Consider the following 25,507-nt stretch of genomic DNA (forward strand, 5'->3'; position numbering starts at 1 on the left):
CTGGTCGAAAGCAGTTCTCTCTCCACGCTTGGAGCCAGTGAGGGAGCACTTGGCACCAGCTGAGGTTTCCAGAATTGGGTCTCAAGATGACAGCAATTTGACAGCTGGGACATGAGACAACACAATGATGGTAGAGAGGGACAGCAGCAGAGTGAATGAGTCTGGATGACACTGGGACACGAGAGCCACACTTCTGACATGGGGACACCAGAGGCTCTCTTCCAGAACTGGGAGAAAGGAAGTGCCCAGGGAGCCCAGAGGACCAACCACCACCAGGGGGCGTTTGCTGAGGTCCCACAAAAGGGCAAGCCCTGTCCTTATGGTTTTTTAGTTGTAGTTGGACACAGTACCTTTATTTTATTATTTTTATGTGGTACTGAGGATCAAACCGAGTGTCCCACACATGCTCGGTGAGCATTCTACGGCTGAGCCACAACCCCAGCCCCACTCTATTTTTGTTTGATTTTTACTTTTTAAGACAAGGTCTCGCTAAGTTGCCCAGGCTGGCCTTGTATTACTCCTCTCCTCCTGCCTCAGTCGCCTGCCCCTGTAGTGGAATCACCTTTATGCAGCACCACGCCCAGCTTAGCCCTGACCTTCAGATGTTTGTCACGTGTCCTGTTTTCTTAACCTGTTTAAAATCACGCCAGGGTAATTTTGTTGTGATTAACAAAATGGTTGACAGCTCTGATATTTGAAAAAGAAAAACAAACCATTAAGGATATCCAATGGCTCCAGACCCCTGCAGGCAGCGTGGGAAGGAAGAGTTGCCCACCCTGGTGGAGGCCGCTCCTGCTCTGGGTCTCAGAGCCTCTACTCCACAGGGCTGGAAGAGCCAGTGCTCCCCTCCAAGGTCCAGGGAGAAGCAAATGAACCATTTAGCTGCAGTGCAGGGACAGCCGAGTCTAGCGTGCAGCCATTGCCGGACACGACCACAGGTTATTGCTTACAAGGGACAAGAGCGTCCTCCCTGCCACTTGGGGCATCACTCTGTAGGGGCCCTTGCTATGTAGGCGCCAGCCCTCCTCCAGCCGGGACCTGCCAACCTACTGTCACAGTTACTCAGCTTTCCCTCTAGGTGGAGGGCAGCAACTGCCTAGCTTCAGCCTTGAACCATGCCACCAGCCTGCAGGGACAGGAGACTGTCTGCATCCCAAAGGAGCTTACACCGCAAAGAAGACACATGTAACTAGGGACAAAATGGCTTCATAAATAGAAGAAGCACGGCAAATACAGTACAAGGTGACAGAGTAGCACCTCCATGAGGCGGTCACAGGGACCTGGTAGGAGGGAAGGTGTAAGGCACCAGCAGCCCCCAGGAGGCCGACTCCACTCTGAGGCCACCCTGCAGCCACCCTGCAGCCACCAAGCTCATCCTGCACACACTCTGAAGGTGGCAGTCAGCAGCTGGTACAGGAACTGTGGAAACAACAGCCAGGACACGTTAAGTGCTGCCACCTCACGCAGCCTCAGACTAGAGGCCATGGTCTCAGCCTCCCACAAGTAGCCTGGGTGGGTGTTTTCGTTTAGTGCCTTTTAAAAATTTTTGCTGCCATCCTGATCTGACTCCCCAACCTCCAGAACCAGGAGAAATATATACATGTCTGTTGCTGAAGCCCCGCACCCAGTCTGTGGTTCATTTCTCCATCACTCACCATTCTGGTTAATAATACCTGACGACTTTAGTGTTGCTTTTGTGGGTGCATGATATATCCAGTGCCAGACATCTTAGCGCATGACTGTTTTCTCAACAGGTTATTATTGCAGCAGAACTTCTGAAAAATGCAGATGAATTAGTCAGACAGAAAATTCATCCCACATCAGTTATTAGTGGCTATCGACTTGCTTGCAAGTAAGATTGTTTGCATTCTCAGGAATTTTTTATTTGACACAGTACTTATAAATAGTGTTTTAATGTTTTGATTAATAATTAAATTTTGGTTTAAAAAAGTTGTGTTTTAACAACCAAGTAACACTTGAACTAGAGCCAGTAATGATTTTTCCCATATGACTACCACATTTTCTTCTAATAATAGACTTTAGTGGCTATGCTTATGGGATAGATTAAAGTTGCCATGATCTGAAGAGGGAGGATTTTCAAGTGTTCTCCTTCTATAGGAAATGGCTGAACAAAAAGTCCTTTCCTTTGACATTTTGAAACTGTTACATGTGATAACATTAGGGCTGGGATTGTGGCTCAGAGGAGAGCACTGGCCTCGAATTGCATATGTGAGGCACTGGGTTCGATCCTCAGCACCGCATAAAAATAAAACAAAGATATTGTGTCCACTCATAACTAAAAAATAAATATAAAAAGTGTCTTTTTTTAATGTGATAACATTAAAAGGTTTGAGTACTGAATTGACTTTTTTTTTCTGTCCCTTTAAACAGGGAAGCAGTGCGCTATATCAGTGAAAACTTAATTATTAACACAGATGAACTTGGAAGAGATTGCCTAATTAATGCTGCTAAGACTTCCATGTCTTCCAAAATTATTGGAATGTATCCTTGCATCCAAGTAAAGTTTAGCACCCCTACCCCTTTGGTGGGTAGAGTGCTAGGGATTGAACCTGATTTAGGTTTGGGTTTTTTTTTTTTAAACAGTAAAAGTTTTAACTATCAATTTAATGCAAATTGATAAATCTGTCAGAGACATGACATTGTGTTGAAATTGCCTGTTGCTGTCTTTGTATTTCAAGGGTAAAAATATAATGTAAAGCATGTGTAAGTGATATGAACTGTGGATGGTGATAAGTAATAAGTCACTTTGATAAATATTTTTTCTTTGATGAAATTGCTAAAAAGAAAGTCACTTTCAATTGCCTTTGATTTTTATGTGTACCCTTTGTTCATTCGTTCTGTTGTTATCCTTAACTATCAGCTTAGAGATGGTGATTTCTTCTCTAATATGGTAGTAGATGCTGTACTTGCTATTAAATACACAGATATAAGAGGCCAGCCTCGCTATCCTATCAATTCTGTTAATATTCTGAAAGCCCATGGGAGAAGTCAGATGGAGAGCATGCTGATCAGTGGCTATGCACTTAACTGTGTGGTGGGATCTCAGGGTAAGGTTTGAGATTTAATCATAGAATGAGATTTCTATAGTTAAAATACATCTTTTGTAACTTGAGCACATAAAAAAAGTTAAGATGCGTGCAAACTAAAAGAAATATCTCCCCTTAATGCCTTTATATTTAAGGCTTAATAATTTTAATTTTAATTTTAGGGATAGGTGTATTATGTGAACTGAATATTGTTATAGTTATTACAAAATATTATGTTCACTTATAGGCATGCCCAAGAGAATAGTTAATGCAAAAATTGCTTGCCTTGACTTCAGGCTACAGAAAACAAAAATGAAGCTTGGTGTACAGTGATTATTACAGACCCTGAAAAATTGGACCAAATTAGACAGAGGTATGTTGAGGGGTTTTTTGGTTTGGTTTGGTTTGGTTTTTTAATCTGTTAGTACTGGGGATTGAACACAGGTTCTTGGCGACCACTGAGCCACATTCCCAGCCCTATTTTGTATTTTATTTAAAGACAGGGTCTCACTGAGTTGCTTAGCAACTCACTTTTGCTGAGGCTGGATTTGAACTTGTGATCCTCCTGCCTCAGCCTTCCTCTGCCAGGACTACAGATATGCATCACTGCACCCGGCCCTATATTGAGAGATTTTTTACCTTTGTCAGGGGTGTTTGTAAAACTCCTTTGTGTTGAACCAGGCGACAGTAGACTGGAAAGAATGAGTTTTCTCATAGGACAGAATAGTCATCATTCTGATGGCTATAGAACTGGACTTTTTAAGTATCAGAGTTTTAGAAAACTTAACATTTACCCAAATCAAACTGTTCTACATGAACCTCTAGAAAAAAAATAGGAAATGTGATGATGTTTTAAAAGGGATTTGGGGTGCTATGACTTCTGTGAAAATTGAACTTTTTGTGGAATTTTTGGCTTTATGAATTGATTTGAGATTAAAGGTATAAAAGCCAAGAACCTATTTCCTCAAAGAAGCAGTTCAGACTTTTTGCTACTGTATACTGGATACTATGGACTGCAGATGGTGTTACTCGATTGGCATACAGGAAGAGCTAGTTGTGAAGGTAGTTTGCTCCCAGGGATTTTGCCTGCTTTCTTCCACTTTATCCACACTCATTTTATTATTATTATTATCATTATTTTTAACATGTAGTAACTACATATTTGAGTGCAGTGTGGCTTCACTTTGGGTAATGATCAGACCAGAATAATCATTATCTGTTGCCTCAGACATTTATTTGTATTGGGAACATTCAGAATCCTCTCTGCTAGCTATTTTGAAACATTCAGTTAGTTCTTCCTGTCCCTGCACCCATTCAACTTTTTGCATCTCTCCCCCACACCCTTCCCAGACTTTGATAACTGCTGTTCTATTCTCTACTTCTTCTTGGGAGTGTGTTTTTATTTTTATTTATTTATTTACTTTTTGCTGTTTGGTTACTTTGAAGAAACAACTAACCAAAGACTGCAAGAAATCTTTGCAAAAGCTAGAAATGCTGCCCATCTTCGAAATCTATATGCATGTGTATCCTTTTACTCTTTCCTTCTATCATAGGGGAATTCTCCAGCAGTATGTTTTCCAGAGTCTGTTCCCTTAGAGCCCTCCTTCATTGATTGTTCTTTAACAACTGCATCTTTAAGTCAACTCTTCCTTTGCTGGATTCCACTTGGAGCTCTCCTGTCCTTAAAGCATTTTGCTCATCCACCTGACATAGTTACTCCCTGTCCTTTCTTATCAACCAGGTGCCACAAGAGTGATATAAACATGTTTGCTGGGACTTTACTTTTCGATCCCTTTTTCATCCCTCTTCTCCAGTGTCAGGGCCACTAATAATAACACTAGCATGAAAGTCAGTTGACATCTCCAGCCTCCTTTTTCTTGATCTTTATCAAGCCTTTGGCCAATTCTGTCTTAACATGCCTTTAAAGAGGGGAGGCTTTCCCTCAATCTGGGTTATTCCCAGTCTTTGTCTTCTTGGGCTTACACAGTTTCTGCTATGTATACAACTATAATGTGAGTTCTGAATATAGAGATGGAATTATTTCTTTGGCTTTGTAGCCTTGGTTCTTCAGTATCTGGTACACAGTACTTATTTAGTAGACCGGGTGAGTAGTAGTACTCTATAAAATAATAAACTAGCTAAGTATGGTGGTACATCCTTGTAGTCTGTAGTCTCACTTACCTGAGAGGCAGAGGCAATAAGTATGGTAAGTCTACAGATGAGTAACAGTCGTTTTTGATCATTTAAGTTTTATGTACTGTGCTTGATTGTGCTTTAATACAACTGATAAGTGTCATTAGTTTATAATAATCATCACTACATACGTGTGTCCACTGCATTGTGACAAGATAGCTGCTATAATGCTAGTAGGTGATAAGGATTTTTCAGCTTCATTATAATTTTTTATAGGACCACTGTTGTTTATTTGGCCTATCATTGACCAAAATGAATGCATGATTGACTACTTGAAAAAAATCTTTGAATAATCTCATCTACTCCATGACTTCAATTGTATATTGACTTTGAATCTATATTTCCTTACTAGAGTTGCTTATGATTTATATACTGACTTCCTCTTTGCAGCCTTCCCTGAATAACAGAGACTTTAAACTTACAACATCCCAAACTGTGCTCTTGATTGCCCATACCTCCCATTTACCTGTGCCTGTAGTTTGACTTTCGTTCACGCTGTCGGTCCTCATAAGGGATACTTCTGTATCTCCAGTTACTGTCCCCATGTCTTCAGTCCTTCATCTTTCCACTGCAACTTTCATATGGACATTGGCATCCTTTTGAAAATACAGATTCAAAGGATAGCAGGGTATGGTTCAGAGGTACAGTATTTAGTACTTACCTAACATGCATGAGTCCCTGGGTTCAAGTCCTCACTCCATGTAAAAAGAAGCAGATTTGGTAACACTACTGTTGCTTAGAAACACCAGCATCTTAGCCATATAGACTCTTTAATGTGGTCTGCCAGGTTCATATTCTGGTCCTACTTATTTCTGCAGTTTAACTCTTGATCCCTTTATTAAACATTTGCCCTGAGAAATTGGTAATTCCCGATAAGATTCTTGAAGGCAGGGCCTCCTATTTCTTTCTAACCATACTTGATAGGAACTCAAATTGGAGTTGAGGAGAGCAAAGTGGTTAATTTTAATTTTGCTTCTGGGTAGGAAAGAACAGTTGATATAACTTAGCCTACAGTTATTTCATGGTAAGTATTTTGGAGTTTTTAATTTCGTGGTGCTGGTAATTGAACCCAAGTCTTTGTGCATGCTAAGCAAGCACTGTACCATTGAGCTACACTAATCTTTGTGAAAAGTATTCAATGGAAGTTAAGAGTTGTAGTATTAAAAAACACAGAAAGTAACGAGTTAACGAAAATACTTTCTCTGTAGAGAATCAGATATCACCAAGGAGAGAATTCAGAAGATCCTGGCAACTGGTGCCAACGTTATTCTAACCACTGGTGGAATTGATGATGTGTGTCTGAAGTACTTTGTGGAGGCTGGCGCCATGGCAGTTAGAAGAGTTTTGAAAAAGGATCTTAAGCGTATTGCTAAAGCTTCTGGAGGTACTACAACTGCAAGATCTTGAATAAAAAACCTTGTGTGGATATGCATTCTCTGGCACAAGCCTTACATTGGAGTACTGGCACTGAGCAGCTTCAAAAACACTCAGCACTGTCCACGATAAATATAGAGCTATTTTTCATGAACTGGAAAAGTTCTTTAGTTTGTTGGGAATTCATGAACTGATTTTATTCACTTCAAAATGATATAGTTTCATATTAGTATAAAATATAACTTAATTATCTGATAATTAGCTGTAAACCTTTAATTTGTAATGCATCACTTTTATCGTAAATGTTTCTTTATTTAAGACTTTAATATCATGGGAAACAATATTTAGAGATCTTTTTAACTCCTATAGCAACTATTCTGTCAACCCTGGCCAATTTGGAAGGTAAAGAAACTTTTGAAGCTACAATGTTGGGACAAGCAGAAGAAGTGGTCCAGGAGAGAATTTGTGATGATGAATTGATCTTAATCAAAAAGTAAGAGCTACTTTCCAAATTAAAGCTATGCACATTTCATTGAGTAAAAAATTTCCTTCCCATTTATTTGCTGCTGTAGTCTCTCAGTGATATAAGCAGTTATATGCGTGGGATAAAACAATATTGGGCCATTGTAAATTGAGGTGAAGTTAGTTTCTTCTCTTCTGCATGGTCTAGACAGTGTTTTATATTTTATATATATATATTTTGTTTGTTTTTCGTGTGGTGCTGAGGATTGAACTCACAGCTTTGCACTTGCTAGACAGATGCTCTACCACTGAGCCACAACCCAGCCCTCTTTTTTCACTTTTTACAATGCTGGGGATTGAACCCCAATTCCTTGAGCTTGCTAGACAAATGTGGTAGAGCTATCACAAAGCTACATCCCAGCCCTAGACATTCTTTTTGTACAGTATTCATAAATGTTCTTTTTTAACAGTTTTACTTTTTGTTCTTATTAGTACTAAGGCACGAACATCTGCATCGATTATTTTACGTGGGGCAAATGATTTCATGTGTGATGAGATGGAGCACTCTTTACATGATGCTCTTTGTGTGGTGAAAAGAGTTTTGGAGTCGAAATCTGTCGTTCCTGGTGGGGGTGCTGTAGAAGCAGCCCTTTCCATATACCTTGAAAACTATGCAACCAGCATGGTAAGAGTTGATTTTCAAGAGGGGTATAATTGGCATTTTGTTAACATGCTTTGTCTGGGTTCTTAATCGCTGCTGTGAACCTTAGGATTTTCCTTTTTGAAAAGAACCTAATTATCTTTTCCTTTTAGGGCTCTCAGGAACAGCTTGCAAGATCTCTTCTTGTTATTCCTAATACACTGGCAGTTAATGCTGCCCAAGACTCCATAGATCTGGTTGCAAAGTTAAGAGCTTTTCATAATGAGGCTCAAGTTAATCCAGAACGTAAAAATCTAAAATGGTAAGCATATAGTTTTTCTCCTTTTCACAGTGATCATCATGAGAACATTGTAAGGTATAGGCAATAGTAATCATCTTCTAGGAAGGACCAATGTTTATATTTGGGCTTTCATTGACCAAAATGTTATCATGCAGCACATAACGTGTTTTAGATGTCTGGGAACAGGGTTTCTTCCTTTTTGTATTGCACAGTGCTGTGTTTGTTAAGTGTAACCATAAAGCCAGTATTTCAAGATTAATATTTGAATGGAATATTTGGAATTAACAGGCCACCTAAGCAACCTGTGGGAAATCATTTAATCAGCTATCTCACCTTAATTGTAGGATTGGTCTTGATTTGATCAATGGTAAACCTCGAGACAACAAGCAAGCAGGAGTGTTTGAACCAACTGTAGTTAAAGTGAAGAGCTTGAAATTTGCAACAGAAGCGGCAATTACCATTCTTCGGATTGATGACCTTATTAAATTACACCCAGAAAGTAAAGATGATAAGCATGGAGGTTATGAAGATGCTGTTCCCTCTGGAGCCCTTGATGACTGATCTGAATCTCCCTTTTATTTATAACAATGTTAAATGCAATGTCTTATACCTTGAGTAGTATACATTAAAGTACAGCATGCTATCAACTTCTGTTTTGTGAAGATGGTCTCCATCCTCACTTTGGTCATCACAAACTTTATTAGTTTAAAAAGCTCAGATTGCTTTAAGTAGTGTGGTTAAGTATTTCATCCTCTCTGAACACACATTGCTATTCCCATCCCACCTCCCACACACAGGGCAGCAACACCACGGGTTCCACCAGTTCTCTCCAATGTGTGTAACAGCGTCACAAGAATTCTACAGCCAGATGCTCCAAGAGGATGGCCCAAGGCGATGGCCCCTCCCTCAATGTTGACCTAAGAAGAAAAAGATTTGTCTTAGATCCCTTGATCTCCAGATAGAGGTTAAAATCCCAAATATCTTTGTCCACTTAGTGTCAAAACTTTCAAGCTCAATTTTCATCATGACTGCTTAGAAATAAAATCATAACCTTTGATATGCATTGGTGACAACCTTTTGTTATTTTTTAAAATAGTTTTTAGTTGTTGATGGACCTTTATTTGTGTGTGGTGCTGAGAATCTAACCCAGTGCCTCACGCATGCTAAGCAAGTGCGTTACCACTGAGCCACAACTGCAGTCCCCCTTTGTTATTTTGTAATTAATCTGTCCCAATATCATCCACTGCCAAGCGGACAACCCTAAAAATATCTAATTTCATATTTTCATTGTACTGATTTTTCTTTTTATTTACCTTCTCTGGGTTTAATCCAAGTTCTTTAGCTATTGCAACAGAGACAGCTGCAAAGGGTTCATTAATTTCAAACAGATCAACATCTTCCAGGGACCAGCCTGCCTTTGCAACCTAAAGAAAGATAAATGGGATATAGGTCTGGTTGAAAGGCTTAAAGTTAAACCTTGTTTGTTGACTTATGAAGATAATGTTCCACATTTAAGGATCTCTTAAACTACCACTATGTGGTGTTCCTAGATCAGCCCAATGATTTAGTTCTATCCAAAAGGTTAAGGGTGTGCTGTTTAAAAACATCCCTCAAAAGTTCCAAATTCATAAATATTGAACCAGTAGCATCAGTCATGTCCATGTAAGATGATGGAATAGAAAAGAGCCGAATGCTGCTCTTCATGGTAAGAAACAACTCAAAGCTACCAATAAGGACTTGTGTTTTACAAAGGGAAAGAGCAGATGAAACCTGACAAAACCAAGCACAATCCTGGCATCCCAAGTAGTAGGAAGACTAAGCAGAAATTAGAAGTGAAGTGAACTGAATACAGGAACACAGATTATTGGTCTAAAGAGTTCTTACCTAGAGTGAAGGATGAGATCTAAAGTTACACTTACAGCTTGCTTTATGGCTGGAATAGGTCCTATTCCCATGATGGAAGGTTCCACACCTGCTTGTGACCAAGAAACAATCTCTGCTAAAGGTGAAAGCCCACGATTGTTAGCTTCTGACTTCTTCATGAGAACCACAGCTGCTGCACCATCATTCATTCCTATAAAATGGAAGCGACTTGATTTCCACGATGCTCATTAATTTTACTTAAAAGAATTTCACTTTTCCATTTGAAGACATTAAATTACTTGGCCATCTTGGCAAAGCCATTTGCCACAATTCAGACTTTATAGTGTAGAAAAGCCATTTGGGGCTAGGAATGTGGCTCAGTGGTAGAGCATTTGTGAAACATGCATGGGGCCCTGGGTTTGAGCCCCAACACTAAAAAAAAAGTGAATTGGTATGTTTGACCCTGCATGTTGGCATGTGCCTGTGATTCTAACCATAAGAGGCTGAGGCAGGAGGATCACAACTTAAAGGCCAGCCTGAGCAACTTAGCGAGATCCTGTCAAAAAAAAAAAAAAAATTGTGGATGCAGCTTTGGTAAAGTGCCTTGGTTCAGTTACCATATTGGGAATAAGAGAAAGAATGGAGAGGTTATAGAAGTGGAGTAGTAGAGACTTAGGAAGTCTCTACTGGAATAAATATACTCGGGAATCACAGAAGGGTACTAGGAATTTCTGTATTAGAAAAGCATAAAGGCAGCTGTATATCTTTTTTTCCTTTTTTTTTTTTAAGAGAGAATTTTTAATATTCTTTAGTTTTCGGCAGACACAACGTCTTTGTATGTGGTGCTGAGGATCGAACCCAGGCCACAAGCATGCCAGGCGAGCGCGCTACCGCTTGGGCCACTCCCCAGCCTTATACTGTATTTTCTATGTCTAGTTGGACTACCAAGAAATCAAATTCAATATAGGCTAATGATCAAATAGAATTCTTCCTTAAACTAAAATGAATTTTAAGAACCATTTTGTGTATAAAAAGGTATTCACTTCACTTGTTAGACCTTGCAGAAAATAGATCTCCCCAGATACCCATCAAAAATTGAACCTGAAGCATTAGCTGGGGTGATGGTTCCTGTTCCATCCGTAACAAAGTAGGGCTTTAGCTTGGATACGGCTTCAAGGTTAGTCCCATGGCGAGGAAACTCGTCTGTTTTAACTTCAGTGAGACCTACAAGAAGAGAAGCCAAGATTTAGATTGTCCTGGGAATGATAGGTTTCCCAGAAATGAGGATTCATATTTGGCAGAAAGATTGTTAATATATACCCACTCATTCCAGTAGAAGAAAAGTACAATTACTATATGTTCCAACCTTTCCTGAGGGAGATGTCAAAGCAAAAGGTGCTAGAGTTTGCATCATAGCACTTTTGGCTGGTTAAAACTGAGTGAATCAGGATGTCTTACAGCCAATCTCAAGATTGCCTGGAGGTGAGATGTCAGTTATCAATGAAGGAACTTGATTGCAGCATTCTGTGTTAGACAATGACATGTGACCATTCTCTAGAAGATCCATTCTCTAGAATATGAGTCCCACACAGAAGCAACAGGAATTAATGGATGTTGACTTCTGAGGTTTAGTTTAGCTTATATGGGAAATAGGTCAGCTGTTGCCCCTTAATAATCACAAGCCAATGGCTGATAACAGTTTTCTATGTTACCATGTCCCATAAATACAGCATCTCCTCTCCCCTACATTCAGATATAACCAGGATAATATCATTGCAATCTGAAAAACCTAAGATAAAAATGTATAAAAATTCCTATATATGATTCTTACTATAAATAGGTCAAGGTTTAAATTATGATTTTTATTACCCACCTTTTCTAGAAGATACAAATACTGGTACAATCTCTTTATCAAAATGGCCAGCTTTCTGTGCATTCTCCGTCCTGTTCTGGGACAGAACTGCGAGCTTGTCCTGATCTTCTCGACTCACTTGCCATTTTTTGGCTACATTTTCAGCTGTGGAAAAACAAAGTAAAACCCAATATTTTCATAAACTGGCTTTTGGTAGTTCAAGCTGTCCACACTTAAAGCAGTGCTGACCACACCTACTAGCAGGCTTCCTAGTGGGCTGAGGTGCAATGCTGGGCGCTGTCTGCAATGCCCTGTCCTGGCAGCGATCTGAAAATGCTGCAATGACTCAGGCCACTTTTGCCCCATTTGCTTTAACATTCTCTTTCCAAACCATCTGAGTAAAAGCTGGAGATACACTGTCCTTTCACCCCTGAATTTTAATTTCAGTGTACATGTCCCAAAAACAAGGCCTTTTTTTTTTTTTTTTAACATAACCACAGTTATAAAAATCAGAAAATTTAATACTACTGTCTAATTCTTGGTCCCTATTCAAATTTAACCTATCATCCTACTAGTCAATAGGAAGATATTTTCTTCTTCAGTACAGAATCCAATGCAGGAGTATATATTACATCATTTAACTATTCATCTCTAGTATCCTTTAATCTGGAACATTCTTTAGACTACCTTTGTGTTTCATAAACTTGCTCTTCCAGCTCTGAGATTCTTCAGCATGGTCTGCTCTATGAAAAGGACTTTGAACTACACATTTTCTTTTTCCTCTTTAACTGGAAATTTGAACCCAGGGCCTTGTGCATGTTAAATTTGAGGAGCACGGGCCAGCTATTTTATCAAATGTCCTCAATTTGGGCTGTCTCATGTTTCCTCAAGCTTCTATGTGACAATTTTGCTTAAAGGCAGAATACCACCAAATGATGGCATGATCTTTCTGGAATCTTGTCAGGGCATGATCTTTCAGGAATCTTGTCAGGACATGAAAGTAATCAATGTATCCCAGATGACGTCAGATTTGGTCCCTGGTTACAGTGGTATCTGCCAGGTTTCTAACTCTACAGGTACTATTTTTCCATTTATAACTAATCAGTAAGTTATGGGAAGTTGTTCTAAGTCTAGGAAAATATCTTCTTATTAAACTTCTTCATTAGTTTTAGCTTTCATTCATGATTTCTAATGCCAACATTCTTTTGATATGGACTAACTGGTTTTATATCAAAAAGAAGAGTTTGCCTTTACAGACACTACTGAAATTAAAGCCTCAACCCCAGTACAATAATAGTGGATGATCTCAACACACCTCTCCCATCAGTATATTACTCATCCAAACATAAATGCAGTCAAGATTCTTTGGACCTAAAAAATTTAAATCAAATGGACTTAACAGACATCTATAGAACATTTCATTTGACATCAGCTTAATATACTTTCTTCTTAGCTGCTCATGGAAACATCCAAAATAGAATATATTTGAGGCCACAAAGCAACTCAGCATATACACAGACACACAGAAAAAGATACAAGTCCATGCATCTTATCTGATCAAAATAAAATGAAATTAGGAAAAAAAAACTAGAAAAACTATTTTAACACATGGAGATTTAACAACACACTTATGAATGATGAATAAGTAAGTGATAGAAGAAATTGGGAGAAATTTAAAAATTCTTAGAATCCAATGAGAATTGTGATATAACATACCAGAACCTCTGGGACACTATTAGAACAGTTCTAAGAAGAAAGATAGCTGAGTGTCACGTCACATAAGAAAATCAGAGAGGGGGCTGAGGATGTGGCTCAAGCGGTAGCGCACTCGCCTGGCATGTGTGCGGCCCGGTTTCGATCCTCAGCACCACATACCAAAGATGTTGTGTCCGCCAAGAACTAAAAAATAAATATTAAAAAAAAAATTCTCTCTCTCTCTCTCTCTCTCTCCTCTCTCACTCTCTCTTTAAAAAAAAAAAAAAGAAAGAAAAAGAAAATCGGAGAAAACCCAAATAAATCTAATGATGCATTTGACTTGAGGGTCTTGAAAAAGAACAAACCAATTCCAAAACCAATAGATGGAAGGAAATAATTATCAGAGTCAAAAATCAATGAAATTGAGAAAAACATATAAAAAGGAACAATGAACAAAGAATTTTTTTTTTAAAGATAAACAAGATTGATTAGCCCATAGCCTAACAAAAGAAAAAGACCCAAATTAATACGATTAGAGATGAAAAAGGAGAAATCACCACAGACATCACAGAAATTCAAAGGATATTAGGGATTATTTTGAAAACTCCAATAAATTGGAAACCAAGAAGAAATGGATACATTTCTAGATATATATGACCTACTAAAGTTGAATTAAGAGAACAAAAACACCTGAGCAGACCAATAACAAGTAAATGAACATCTAGGAATAACCTAACCAAGGAGATGAAAGACCTCTACAATGAATATTAGAAATTGGAGACAACCCAAGAAAATGGAAAGACCCTCCATGTTCATGGATAATTAATATTGTTAAAATGGCCATTTTGCCAAAATCGATATACAGATTCAATGTAATCTCCATCAAAATACCAATGACATTCTTCACAGAACTAGATAAAGCAGTCCTAAGATTCATTTGAAAGAATAAAAGACTCAGAATAGCCAAAGCAATTTTTTAAAAATATTTTCTTAGTTGGACACAATACCTTTATTTTACTTATTTATCTTTATGGAACCCAATACCCCGCATGTGCTAGGTGAGTGCTCTACTGCTGAGCCACAACCCCAGCCCTAGCCAAAGCAATTCTAAGTAAAAAAAAAAAAGAAAAAAAAATTCTGGAAACATCACAATACCTGACCTCAAATTATACTATAGAGCTATAGTAACAAAAACTGTAAGTGCTGGCATAAAACAGATAATTAACCAACGGTACAGAATAGAAGACAGAGACAAACCCACTCAGATACAGTCATCTGACCCTTGACAAAGGTGCTGAAAACACTAGAGGAAAAAAAACAGCCTTTTTAACAAATGGTGTTATTCATATGTAGAATAATGAGATTAGCTCTACCCTGGATCAAAGACCTAGGAATAAGATCAGAAACTGCAACTTCTAGAAGAAAATGTGGGGTCAACATTCTAACATATAGGTGCAAGCAATAACTTGGTCAATAAGACTCTAAAAGCTCAGGAAATAATGCCAAAAATTAATATATGGATGGCATCAAATTAAAAGCTTCTGCACACAAAAAAAGAAAGAAAAACACCAACAATATGAAGAGAACCTATAGAATGGGAGAGAACCTTTGCTACTCTTCTGACAAAGGATTAATATACAGAATATTTAAAGAACTAAAAAAAACTTAACACCAAAAAACCAAATAACCCAATTAATAAATGGGCAAATGAACTAAACTGACTAAACTGACAGTTCTCAAAAGAAGAAATACAAATAAATGGTCAACCAATACATGCAAATGTTCAACAAAGTTAGCAATTGGGAAAATGAAATCAAAACTACATTGAGATTTAGATTTCATCAACACCAGTCACAATGGCAGTCATCGGGAATACAAACAATAATAAATGCTTGAGAGTATGTGGAGAAAAACGAACACCTTTACACTGGTGGTGGGATTGTAAATCAGTACCACCACTTGGAAATCACTGCAGAGATTCCTCAGAAGACTAGAAATGGAACCATGTGACACAGCTATACCACTTCTCAGTATTTATCCTGAAGAATTAAAGTCGTCATACTATAGCATACACACATACCCATGCTGATGGTAGCAAAATTCACAATAGCTAGCCCAACTAGGGAAACAGCCTAGGTGTCTGTCAATGGATGACTGGATAAAGAAAATGCGGTACATACACACAATACAGTTTTATTCACCCACACAGAAGAATGAAATTATATCATTTATAGGAAAATAAATAAACTGGAGAACACTATGTTAAGTGAAATAAGCCAAATTCTGAAAGTCAAGGGTCGTATGCCTTCTCTCACATGCAAAAGTGGAGAGGAAAAAGGAAAAGGTGGTAGGGTATGGAATCTCATGAAAGTCAAAGGGAGATCAGGAGAGTAAAGAAAAGAGCCAGGGGGAGGCAGGAGGGGAGAACCACTGGGGAATGATATTGGCCAAATAATATTGTCATGTTGTCATGTGCATGTAGGAACATGTAACAATGAATTCCACCATTACATACAACTATAGTACCCCAATAAAAAATATGGAGATGGGTGCAGTGGCACACACCTATAATCCCACCAACTCAGGAGACTGACGTAGGAGAATCACAGATTCAAAGCCAGCCTCAAAAACTTAGCAAGGCCCTCTCACCATAAAATCTTTTAAAAGGGCTGGGATGTATCTCAGTGGCAAAGTGTCCTTGCATTCAATTCCTATCACAAAAAAAAAAAAGCATGAGTTATTTTGATTTAACAATTGCATTATCAATAAACATAAAACCAGGGGCCTTCTAGATAGCTGGCTAATATGTAACGTGGAGTGCAAAAAAATAGTTAAGTACCAGTGCCGCAGTCTGGCAGGGCACAAAATGACCGAGCCTCCACGAGGCTACAACCTTTGGACAAATAGCTTAAGTAAATAAGTGACCTGGAGACGGCACAATAAGCCAGCTTCAGAGAAGGAATTCAGTGCCTTCCCAACCTCTCAGAAGCTACAGCCAGAAGCCATCTTGAGAAAGATCCTGTTATATGCAACTATACTGCTGTAGGGGTACAAAAGCTGGCATAAACACAATCTCCAGGGCTGGGGATGTGGCTCAAGCAGAAATGCGCTCACCTGGCATGCGTGGGGCGCTGGGTTCGATCCTCAGCACCACATAAAAATAAAATAAAGATGTGGTGTCCACCAAAAACTGAACAAACAAACAAACAAACAAAAACCCCTATAATCTCCAGTAACACCCCGCTATGTTGACTGGAAATGCAGTCACATGAGACACTCCTGGTTTGGGGCAGTGTCGCCAACACAAACTTGCCCAGAGCTTTACCCTGCTGAGAGCACTCTGGAATCAGTGGTTCCAGTGAACCTGGCTTCTGTGATGGGGAGCAATACCAGTTGGTCTGGTTTTTGCAGGGCCCAGGTCTGAAGGCACTGGGATTGAGGATAGCAGATCACCTGGTTCCCGGGATCCTCAATCAGCCCAGAACTCAGTGATTCAATTGCCACTCCCACTTTGGGGGCTCTGGCATTTGCCACAATTCTGGGTCACAGACTAAAAACCTCCAGAGCAAATATACTCCTGGGACAGGTGGCTTTCCACCCAAACTTGGTGAGAAGTTCTTGACTGCCACAGCCCAGCATTTGCCAGGCCCTGGATGTGCAGGCTAAACCCTCTGAAGAGAATATACCTCTGGCACAGCCGACGTCTGCATTAACTCACTGGGCAAGAAAGATCTGACACAACCTGCATGCACCCCAACTGGTTTGAGAGCTGAGGAAATTCCAGCAAACTACAGCCCCCATCCCCGACCCTCACCCAGTACTTGATGGATTCCAACCCTAGGAGACCCAGGGAAATGACGGGCACAGCTAATGACCAGCGGCCCTCACTCGCATTTCCTGAGCACCTTGGCCAGGAGGAATTATTGACTCCTGTTATTTTTTTGTCATTGTTACTTTTTATTATTTATTTTCTTTTAGTCTGTTACTTTATTTCATTTTAAATTTTTAAGTGCCTTTCTCGTTTTTTTTCCTTTTTATTTCTATTTGTATCATTATCTTTCTCTTCCTTCTCCTTTTTATTTTTTTATGTAAGTATTCTCCCCTTGGTGTTTTGTCTGTTTTCGTTTTGCTTTATTCTCTCTCTTTTTCTTCCAGTGCTGAAATTGGGCTCAAGGCCTCATGCACACTAGGACAGACGCTCAGCCTCTGAGCTACAACAGAAGCCCGCTCAAATCCTGGCAGAAAGTTCTACTTAAAGAAGAGGGACATGAGCCCTAAGCTGTGAACCTGTCCCCATGCTGGCTCCCAGGCAGAAACCTCCACAGTGGTGCAGAGAGAAGACGCACAACAGTGGCTGACATCGCATCTAAGTGGGTCCTCTACATCAACCACAGCCATACCTGACCCACTGTACACGGCTGGTAGGACGGAAAGCGATTCCCACAGAGGAGCCGTGAATCCAGCTGCTGCCCTTCCTGGTGAAGCACCCAGATCTGCACTAGTCTCCAGTAAAGACAACAAGAGCTTTAGGGCCAGGTGCTGTAGCGCACACCTGTATCCCAGAGGCCCTAAACAACTCAGTGAGACCCTATCTCTACATAAAATATTAAAAAACGGGCTAGGGATGGCTCAGTGGTTAAGTGTCCCTGGGTCCAATCCCCGGTACCAGAAAAAGAGCTTCAGGTGCTTCAACACAACGGAAGCAGCCAGCATCATCATCATTTATAACAGACCTACTATGAATAGCATCTGGAAATCTCCAGCTCCTGATAGGACTGCCACTCTCATGGTAGAAGTGGCCACAGAGGCACATCCCACATATTATGCTGCCCACACCACTCTGAAGCACCAGAGTGTCTCTTGGTATCGCCCACTCTGAAACACTACACTCTGTGCAAACCCACAAATCACAACTAAAGAAGCTACAGGGAGATTACACACTATGGAGTCCAGTTGAAAATAAACTCAACACATACAACAAACCAATATCCCATGTTTCGCTAGCAGAAGAAAGCCTCATACTAAGAAGGACACCACATAAAAGTGGAAGAGAGATTAATCCCAACAGATTTGCAAATCTCAACACAGAAATACAAGAAATAGAAGGAAAAAAAAAGGTAATGCCACCTAAAGTTCATAACTCCATAATAACCGATTTCAGAAATCTTAAAGTGGATGAAATACTAAACAAGGAATTCAAAAGAATGATTTTTTTAAGCACTCAAACAGTTGAATGAATTGAAGAAAACAATGCAGAATGTGAATGAGCAGTTCAAAAATATAGATTTTGAAAAAGAACCAAAGAGAAATCTTTGAAAAGAAATGAAAAATTCATTTGAAAGCCTCAAGAACAGTGGATTAAACAAAAGAAAGTATTGAAGCTTGAAGACAGATGACCTAAAAGTGGAGGAGGGACTAAACGGGACTCTTAGGGGTTAGGAGGAGGTTCAAGCAGCAGCAGCAAAAGCTACACCAGCAGCATTCCAGCAAGTGGTTTTCCAGGGGACACTCTCAGGAGTGCTGCCCTGTGACGTTTCCTACTTTGTTCTTGATTATTCTCTTCACTTTCTTTGCCTTCGTGTATTAAAATAATCAAAATCTGTCATCTTGGCTTTCTTTTCTCTAGCTTCAGTCTTCTTGGCCCACTTTGTGGCCACACATTTTGTACTGATATCTGCCTTCTGCCAGGCCTGTGGGACATACTGCTGGAGGACACTGTGTGGTAACTTAAGGATGGAGTCAGTTAGCCGCAGGCATTTGGGAGGCACGGCCTACTTCCTTGCCTGAATACACTCCATCCTCCAAAGCCCTGTTCTGAACACTGGCATCTACAACTGTGACCACTTTCTGGCATGAGGCCCAAAGGAAATGTAGGCTAGCCAGCCGATCACCATAAAGTACTGAACACCATATACTTATCAGGGTCCTCTGGGTGCCATTCCACACTCAGCTTGCCAGTTAAGACAAAGGTCAAGTAGGCTGGCTGCTGGATCTGGAGGTTGACTTGTTTCAACCTTTTTAAAGTTAGTGTATTCTCAGCTACCTCTGCCTTACCTGTGATACCCATATGATAGTTGTGAAATGCATCTGTCAGACCATCGCAGAGTATACTGTCAGCCAGCGGCATCTCCCCCATTTTTACTCCTGTTCTCAAGTGAGCCAAATGAGGAGCCTGGAAACAAGAAATAAAAGTGGATTTAAGCCAGAAACAGTGGCACATGCCTGTAATCCCAGCTACTCAGGAGGCCGAGGCAAAGGGATCACAAATTCAAGCAGTCTGGGCAACTTAGCAAAACCCTATCTCAAAATAAAAGCAAAGAAAAAAAGAGGCGTGCCGGGGCTGTAGCTCAGCACAAAATGCTCCCAGGTTCAATCCCTGGTCCAAAAAAAAGGGAATGACTACTCTCCCACCTACCCACTACCACGGCTCCCTCAACCCTGTCCATTTGGTGTCTTATTTCCTTAAGAATCCCATTTGTAGCCAGGTATAGTGATGCATACCTGTAATCCCAGCTACTCAAGAGGCTGAGGCAGGAGGAATCAAAGTTCAAGGCCAGAATGCACAATTTAATAAGATCAAAATAAAATTAAAAGAAGTTGAGGATATAGCTCAGCGGTAGAGGGCTTGAGTTCAACTCCCAGTACCACCACCCCCTCAAAAAAAAGAAGCAGAATCCCATTATTCTTTCCAGAGAGGGAACTAATTATCTGTAAATTGAAGCAATCACCTAAGGACTTCCGTAATGCTAACAATGTGTTACTTATTTTGACAGGAGACATAATATATACAATGAGAATAAGTAGGTTGACTAATAAGAGGGATTTCTGGGTAGAAATTTCTTAACTTCCACCAACTCACTGGCACCTGTAACCGAATGGAAAGAGTAATGGGCTTGGATCCAAAGGACTTGTATTTAGCCAGGCAGAGTGGCACATGCCCAAGTTCCAGCACTCAGGAAGCTGATTCAAAAGGAGCTCAGGATTTTGAGATCTGCCTGGAAAACATAGCAAGACCTCTTCTCAAGCTGGGCACAGTGGCACTTGACTGTAATTCCAGTGGCTCGGGAGGCTGAGGTGGGAGGATCGAGAGTTCAAAGTAAGCCTCAGGAATGGTGAGGCGTCAAGCAACTCAGGGCTGGGGATGTGGCTCAGTGGTCAAGTGTCCCCGAGTTCAATCCCTGGTACCAAAAAACAAAAAACACCCATCTCAAAGAAACAAAACAAAAGCTGTGCTTAAATGCTGACTCTGGGCATCAATTTTCTTCCCCGTAAATTGGGAATAATATCATCAATCCTACTGGGCTTTTGTGACGATATGTACAAAAGCACTTAAGAAAGTATATCATAGGATCCCATCAAAACCACCGATCATTTTTGCTACCTTCATTCTGCCTCTTTCTGACTCTCTGCAATAGCTGAGAACTGGCCTCTGACTAGTGGATTCCCAGATCAGACCTGAGCCGCCTCAGGGGATATCCTTTGTCTTTTCACCTCTGTGCCAATTAGAGGATGTGACTTAGTGAGACAATTCCCACCTGGCAAACCTACTGGAGAAGAGCACCGCTTTGCAGTTCTCTTTTCCACATTGTTTACCTCCAAAAGGTCAACAAAGTCTGGTCCCTGGGTTTCTCCTTGGCATATGCAGGAAGATAAAAGTTAACATCTAGGGGCTGGGGATGTGGCTCAAGTGGTAGCGCGCTCGCCTAGCATGCATGAGGCACTGGGTTCGATTCTCAGCACCACGTAAAAATAAAATAAAGATATTGTGTCCACCTAAAACTAAAAAATAAATGTTAAAAAAAATTTAACATCTAAATTTGACTTTCTTCAAAATGGAAAGAAATTTAAAACCAAGGACAAAACTAACATTATGAGTTTGATTCAGAAAATACTGTATGCTTCAGTAACAATACTTTGGAAAAAATGGGTTCTGTTCCAGTTGAGAGGTTTTTTTTCAAATGGAATTTCCCTTCCAATTTGAAGACTAATACACACTTAGGTAGGGTCAAGGTTGAGTCCAATTTTTGTTGACTTACTATCGATTCCAGTTCTGATAGGCATCAGCTTATTCAGCAATGGTATGGGCACAAGTTTATCAGTGAGAGGTCACTGAGAGGCATTTTTTCAAAGGACTTACCTTGCTCATACTTTCCATGCCTCCTGCAACCACAATGCTGGAGTCACCAACCCCTATAGACTGGGCTGCAAGACACACAGCTTTTAGGCCTGACCCACAGATCATTTGGCAGCTCCACGCTGGAACAGGGTATGGAATCCCTGCACCCATACTGGCTTGTCTAGCAGGATTTTGCCCACAACCTGGAAGAAGAACAGAAGACTCTACACAATCAAGGAGAAAGATAAAATATCAGGGTGCAACTACATGTAAAATTGCCAACTATGCCACCTGCCACTTTTGAAAGCCCACTGCTAAGTTGCACTGAAAGCACAAAGGCCTATAAGTCTCCATGAGTCAGTCTAGCCCTTGAATATAGATTGCCTTGTGCTGCTCTTCAGCTATTTAACAGATAGAAGCTTTCTCCTCCACAAAGAAATTCTTAATACCTTAAAAAGACAAAACCCTAAATTTAGGAAATGATTACTGAACATAACAGTGCTAGCATTTAATAGAATGAAAATGAGGATTCCTATCTGACACAGTGCTTATCCCTAACTGTTTGATTAGTGCCTGGCACACAGTAGGTGCTCATTGAATATTTATTACATGATTGTGGAAGATACCTGGTTTAAGAAGTATGGTGGATCTGTGTCCGTGTGCTACCTCCACTTCAAACTGTGACCTTGGGAAGTTACTTGACCTCTCAAAGTCTCATTTACTCATTTGTAAAATGCAGATACTAGGATTCAAGACATTTATTAAAAGGATTAAGTGAGGCAAAAGGGAAACACATAGCATAGAGTTTACAGGCCCCGCACTTAGTAGGCCCTCAATAAACAAAGCTGGGTTTTTTTGTTTTAGGTTTTTTTGTTTTGTTTTGTTTTACCAGGGATTGAACCCAAGGGCACTCAACCGCTGAGCCACATTTCAAATTTTTTATTTTATTTTATTTTTTTTAAATTATTTTATTGTTGGTTGTTCAAAACATTACATAGTTCTTAATCAAATTTTTTATTTTGAGACAGGGTCTCATTAAGTTGCTTAGAGCCTCTCTAAGTTGCTGAGGCTGTCTTTCAACTTGTGATCCTCCCAGCCACTGGGATTACAGGCATGCACCACCATGCCCAAGTTCACAACCATATATTTTTTTTAATTTTTAAAATTATTTAATTACATTTTTAGTTGTAAATGGACACAATACCTTTATTTTATTTATTTATGTGCTGCTGAGGTTTGAACCCAGTGTCTTACACATGCTAGGCAAGTGTTCTACCACTGAGCCACAGCCCCAACCCCCACAACCGTTTATTTTTATCATAATTATGTAAGATATACTATAGAAGTCAGTGAAACAGCTGGGTAGGTATCAGTCACACAACTATAATCCCAGCAGCTTGGGAGGCTGAGACAAGAGGATTGTGAGTTCAAAGCCAGCCTCAGCAAAAAGCAAAGCACTGAGCAACTCAGTGAGACCCTGTCTCTAAATAAAATACAAAAAGAAAATAGGGCTGGGATGTGGCACAGTGCTCAAGTGGCCCTGAGTTCAATCCCTGGTATCAAAAAAAAAAAAAAAAAAAAAAAAAAAGAAGTCAATGAAACATGGAAGGAGGTATGAGAGAAACCAGTAGTGAAGCACCCTATGAAAAATGAAAAAATCTGAATTACAGGTCTGGGAAAACAGGAAGGAGGAAGGGGCCAGAACACAATCAGGCTGAGGTTGTTACAGTCATACTTTAAAGTCTTGGAGAGTCATGATAAAGTGTCACAATTCATACAAATCTTTTAAGGTTCATAAGGAGAAGCTGAGCAGAATTAGGAAGAGGAACTGCAAATATACGTTGAGTATGTCTGTTCTGAAGATACAAAATCCTCCAAAATGTAAAACTTTTTGAGTGCTGACATGTCATAATATTCCACACAAGATCTAATGTGACAGGTCAAAGTTAAAAGTCAGGTTCCCAAGGGGGAAAAACAAAAAAAAAACACCTTCCAGGCTCTTTAGCTGTGACACAAACTTTTCATGAACCAATTAAAAATATTATATAAAATTACCTTCAGGCTGTGTGTATAAGGCATATATGAAACATAAATGAATTTCAGGTTCAGACTTGAGTCCCAGCCTCAACATATCTCAGTATGTATAAGCAAATATTTCAAAATTTGAAAAAAAAAAAACAAAAAACAAATTGAAAACACTTCTGGTCCCAAGCATTTTGAGTAAGGGATATTCTACCTGTACACAGATAAATGCATCAGGTCTCAGACAGGGTAGGGGCAGAAGTTAGTTTTGGGTATTATGAATTATTACTACAATTAATTAGAATTTATACTATTGAGTGAATATGAACTAATATTTTTGTTTGTTTTGGTGCGGGAAAGTGAACCCATTACCACATACATGGTAACCATGCACTCTACCACTAAGCTACACTCCTAGATCCCCAAAATGAGTATTAATATCAAATTAGGTATGGTCACTGATCACTGATTTATAAACCCAGCAGGAACTGGAAGTACGATGGGGGCATTCTCAGGACTCCTCTTCCTCCAGACAGTGACAAGCACAGTGCAGGCACATAGGAGGAATGTAATACATTTTCACTGATGTGTGGAGGACAATGCATTTCTTCTATGTATCAGGCTGGCCCTGCTTCTAAGGAATGGAAAGGCAGTGTAGGTTAGTGATGTAGGAACATGCAAGAAAAGCATGTAAAGAAGCCGAATCCTGAGCTGAAGAAGTTGCAAGGCTGGGAGAAGGAAGATAGGATAAATCCTAGCAGGGGGAATTTGGGGCAAATGTATGGAGGCACTTGTGTGTGGTGTTGTGTGCCCGGGGTCGGGGGACGGGGCTGTTTCTAATAAGCCCATCCTTTCCTGAGGTCACTCAGGAGTTACCTGCTGCCAAAACATGTCCCAATATAACCTCGGAAACCTCTTCCGGAGCCACTGAGGCCCTTTTCAGGACTTCTTTGATGACAGCCGAGCCCAGGTCCTGGACAGGCACAGTAGATAAGGCACCATTGAATGAGCCTACAAAGAATTGTGGAGAGAGCAGAGATCTGAACCCTGGGCGCGCTGCAGAAGCCCACCACGCGCTTCGGGACTCCAGGAGCCTGAGCCAGGGCGATGGGCGCCATCTAGAAAGGCCACGGAAGGTGTGGATGCGGCCCCACGCTGCCCAAAGGAAAGCAGCCGGCGCTCGGGCGGGCCAAGGGTTCTGCCGCACTAAGAGGCAACCACGGCTGACGGTCGCTTTACCAGACCCGCTCCGCCCAGTGCCTGGGCTCAGACCACCAGTGGTTCAGCCCCAGCGACCACAGCTGACAGGTGGCGTGTCCCGGAGCTGGCCAATCAGGGGTCTCTCAAGAAGGCGCCTCCCTGTGCCAGCCAATAGGAGGGCGTGGCAGCACAGTGGCTCTACCACGAGGAGCCAATCCGAGGACGAGGGGCGGAGCGAGCGCAGCAGGCGAGCAGGGGGCGGCGCCGCAGGCCCGGGCTAGGGAGGCGCAGGGCGCTGGAGCCCTCCGGCAGTACTGGGGGTCGCGGGCGGACTATGACCCCTCCTGGCCACCCTTTTCCCACACCACACAGGCCCGACCCTCGGCGCGACTACTGAAGCGCAGGGGGCCCGGACCCCGCGCCTACCCGCCAGTCACTCACCTATGACAGTCCGCGCCGCCGAGACGATGACCACGGGGTCTGGGCCTGCATTCATCTTGCCACGACCACCTCTGCCCAGCGCCGCCTGTGAGTGCGGTAAAGCTCTTCCCGGCGGCTTTCAGGCCGTGCCTGGGGGCGGAGCCTAAGGCAGCTCCGCCCCCGCCGCCTCCGCGTGGTCCGCTCTGCGCAGGCGCGAGCCCGGGCGGCCGGGTGGCTGCAGAACGCGCGGTGTGGTCGGGGCCGCGCTTTCAGGAGATGGGCACCGAGACCAGGCGAGGCGTTGGGGGACCGGGGCCAGGGC

The 25,507-nt window shown here is 41.1% G+C and overlaps 1 protein-coding gene and 2 pseudogenes across 3 annotated transcripts in view; 2 read left to right on the forward strand and 1 right to left on the reverse strand.

Moving 5' to 3' along the window:
- The first annotated feature begins 1,708 nt into the window (after positions 1-1,708).
- LOC308649910 (T-complex protein 1 subunit alpha-like) lies at positions 1,709-8,664 on the forward strand (annotated as a pseudogene). Its single transcript, XR_014024432.1, has 9 exons — positions 1,709-1,852; positions 2,392-2,502; positions 2,887-3,068; positions 3,295-3,420; positions 6,449-6,624; positions 6,984-7,107; positions 7,569-7,761; positions 7,890-8,038; positions 8,362-8,664. The product of XR_014024432.1 is annotated as a T-complex protein 1 subunit alpha-like (transcript).
- On the reverse strand, positions 8,572-25,345 carry LOC308649907 (acetyl-CoA acetyltransferase, cytosolic-like). The gene is made up of 9 exons (XM_081295803.1): positions 25,207-25,345; positions 24,442-24,576; positions 21,565-21,746; positions 19,482-19,599; positions 11,754-11,897; positions 10,982-11,104; positions 9,937-10,091; positions 9,331-9,441; positions 8,572-8,934 (listed from the first exon to the last, which is right to left on the reverse strand). Exons 1-9 carry the CDS (start codon positions 25,259-25,261, stop codon positions 8,764-8,766), a joined length of 1,194 nt encoding a protein of 397 aa, XP_081151929.1. The 5' UTR covers positions 25,262-25,345; the 3' UTR covers positions 8,572-8,763.
- LOC308649909 (T-complex protein 1 subunit alpha-like) overlaps positions 25,029-25,507 on the forward strand; it is a 50,701-nt pseudogene continuing 50,222 nt past the window's right edge. The window contains exon 1 of the transcript XR_014024433.1: positions 25,029-25,302. The product of XR_014024433.1 is annotated as a T-complex protein 1 subunit alpha-like (transcript). The remainder of the gene's footprint in view (positions 25,303-25,507) is intronic.

Source organism: Spermophilus citellus (genome assembly GCF_964194105.1).
Source record: "Spermophilus citellus genome assembly, chromosome: 5".
Lineage (NCBI taxonomy): Eukaryota > Metazoa > Chordata > Mammalia > Rodentia > Sciuridae > Spermophilus > Spermophilus citellus.